Below are 2,500 nucleotides of genomic sequence, written 5' to 3'. Positions count from 1 at the left end.
TTACTCATAGCACAATAAAATAACATAGTGATCCAAAATCCCCAAACGCCATGACGCCCATTGTCAGGCAAGAGCTCCTGCGTCATGTATGACGAAAAAACACGTCATCCGTCGTTAACACATTGCAGACGGAGATAAATTTGCTTGCCCAGCCTCCAGGATAGGTTTTATTTTAGAGAGAGACCGCTTGAAGCAATATAGTTTGAATCATCCCACTCTTTCAGTCATTCATTGTAAAACTAGAGCGTTTTTTGTGTTTTTTTTGTGTATTTTATTGAGTTTAGATACTTATATGTGCCATATGACAGGCTCTATCAGTGCTGCAGTTGACTAAAATTGTAGTATATTATCCATATTAGCTCATTACTTTCTTTATACTCAATGTGATAGAAGTATTGCTTTTTTATGGGAGGACAAAAGGCAACTTTATTTTTTCGTATTTTTGTGCTGTCATGAACGAATACGAAACATATAACCACCTACAATAAAGATAACAAGAAGAGGTAGGGAAGAGGAATGAAACCTGTGCTTGTGATTGTGAGTGCCACAGTTAAAAGCATCCATATTGGCACAGGAGCACATTTTAGACACTGGGTATGGATTAAGTCACCTTCCTCTTCTCGTTCTGCCTGCACATCCTTCATTGGCGGTACTTTAGAGCAAGGGTTCATCAACTTAGTGTGTGCCATCGCTCTATAGAGACAGTGCTTGCTAGAGACCGTGGATGGGTGCCATTCAAGGCTCTCTCTCCTGCTGGTGCCAGGAAAAAGTGGTGCCATCTAGGTTTTGGACGTTAAGTTAGCACGATATTACGGTAATTATAGTAATTATGACTGCAGTAGCCATCATCACTCATTCCTTTTTCACAGCAAAATAAAATAGCACAGTAATCCAAAATTCCCGAACGTCATGTATGTCATGACGCCCATCGTCAGGCCAAAGCTCCTACGTCATGTATGTCATGACACCCGTACGCAATGGGTTAACGGGTTAAACACTTTCATAATCCCTTTAAACATAAAATGAAGAATACAAGGCATCAGTAACATGAACAGGTGAGAGGTACAGCAAATTTATATAGTGCCACTTCACTCTCCTTGTGGCTACTAGTGAGGACACTGCTCTCAGGCAGTCAGGCTGTCTTTACCCCAGACTGAGTTTCCAGTTAGTGTTTTACCTCATTATAAACTACTTTTTGATTTTTCTTTTGGTGTTTTTCTCAAAAAGATAAAGTTTTATGTTCAACATGTATAGTCAAGCAAAATACCTATAGGTGGGGGGTAGGACCCTAGTTGCTAGTTAGTCTTTAGGTGCCAAAAAGACTGTAAAATGGTATTTCTATACTTTTTTCTGGCAAATAATAAAATGTGTGTAACAGCTATATGTGCGCAGATCCTGGGAAACTCCAAGCAATGATGCGGGTTAGGAAAATTAGTCAGTGCTTTTAGTTTTAGAATAGTACTGTAAAACTTAGCCATGTGGTGGCCGATTGTTGTACAATCCCCCCCCCCCCCACCTCAACAAGGATGTTGGCCTTAAGTGTCTGTGTGAGAAAGAAGCAACCAAAACTTGTGTTGTTGCTCAAGTACTATCTGGCATCCCTTACCTCTCACTTCCTATCCTCACTTAATACCTGAAGACCAAGCTTGTGTGTCTTTTGACTGAATTAGATAAAAATATAAAAGGTAATTTATGACTTAGAACCTTTTAAGCTTTGCCATAATTTTCTGAAATCTTATCTCATACCAATATTTTCATTTTTTCTTTGCCATTATTAACTACTTTTATAATGTGTAAATAAGATTACTGATGATTTGAATTTGTCAAAAATAAACTTGTCTTTAAGTATTGCATAGTAGCTTTGAACCCGTTGTAGAAGAGTTAAAATCTTACTTTTCTTCCTACCCTTCTTTCTCCTTTTCTTACAATTGATTTTATGGCTCAATATAGTATTTATAGATATATGCAACATTGGTAGATCCTGTGATATGACACATAAATCTCTCAATATAGCATTACACAAAAAGGTGATGAACATAAAAATGACTAGTTTTACAATGAGTGACTGAAAGAGAGTGGGAAAAGTCAAGTTATGTTGTGTGAAGCTGCCTTACTATGAAATAAAACCCATCCTGGAGACTGGGCAAGCAAATGTATCCCCCTGTCTGCAGTGGGTTAATATGGTATTTTTTTGAGAAACATTAATATACTGTTGATATTTGCAGGTCGCATGCATGCCAAGGAATCAATGGAGAAAAGGGAGCCTATAATGCCATCAAAGCACTTCATTAAAACCTTCTTTGAGTCCTTTGCTGAGGATCCAATTTTCAATTCTGTTGACAAGGAGAAGGAAGGGGATGTGGATGAGACAGAACATCCTCCAGAGAAGAATGTTACTAACAAGTAATTACACCTTACATCTATCTATTATTTATTTCATTGTTGGGTTAAGAGGGTTGTAGACCATGTTCAATGGGGAGGCAAAAGGAATGGCTGAAGA

At 38.0% G+C, this 2,500-nt stretch overlaps 1 protein-coding gene across 1 annotated transcript in view; it reads left to right on the top strand.

The window, feature by feature from the left end:
* Tom70 (translocase of outer membrane 70) overlaps positions 1 to 2,500 on the top strand; it is a 46,237-nt gene that overhangs the window by 16,696 nt on the left and 27,041 nt on the right. The window contains exon 4 of the mRNA XM_086537420.1: positions 2,226 to 2,403. Within this exon, the coding sequence (XP_086393546.1) occupies positions 2,226 to 2,403 (178 nt within the window). The remainder of the gene's footprint in view (positions 1 to 2,225; positions 2,404 to 2,500) is intronic.

The sequence above is a fragment of the Penaeus japonicus genome, unplaced genomic scaffold (genome assembly GCF_977035675.1).
Source record: "Penaeus japonicus unplaced genomic scaffold, GWHDUDI00000001_assembly GWHDUDI00000005, whole genome shotgun sequence".
Lineage (NCBI taxonomy): Eukaryota > Metazoa > Arthropoda > Malacostraca > Decapoda > Penaeidae > Penaeus > Penaeus japonicus.
This window is presented reverse-complemented; position numbering and strand designations above follow the sequence as displayed.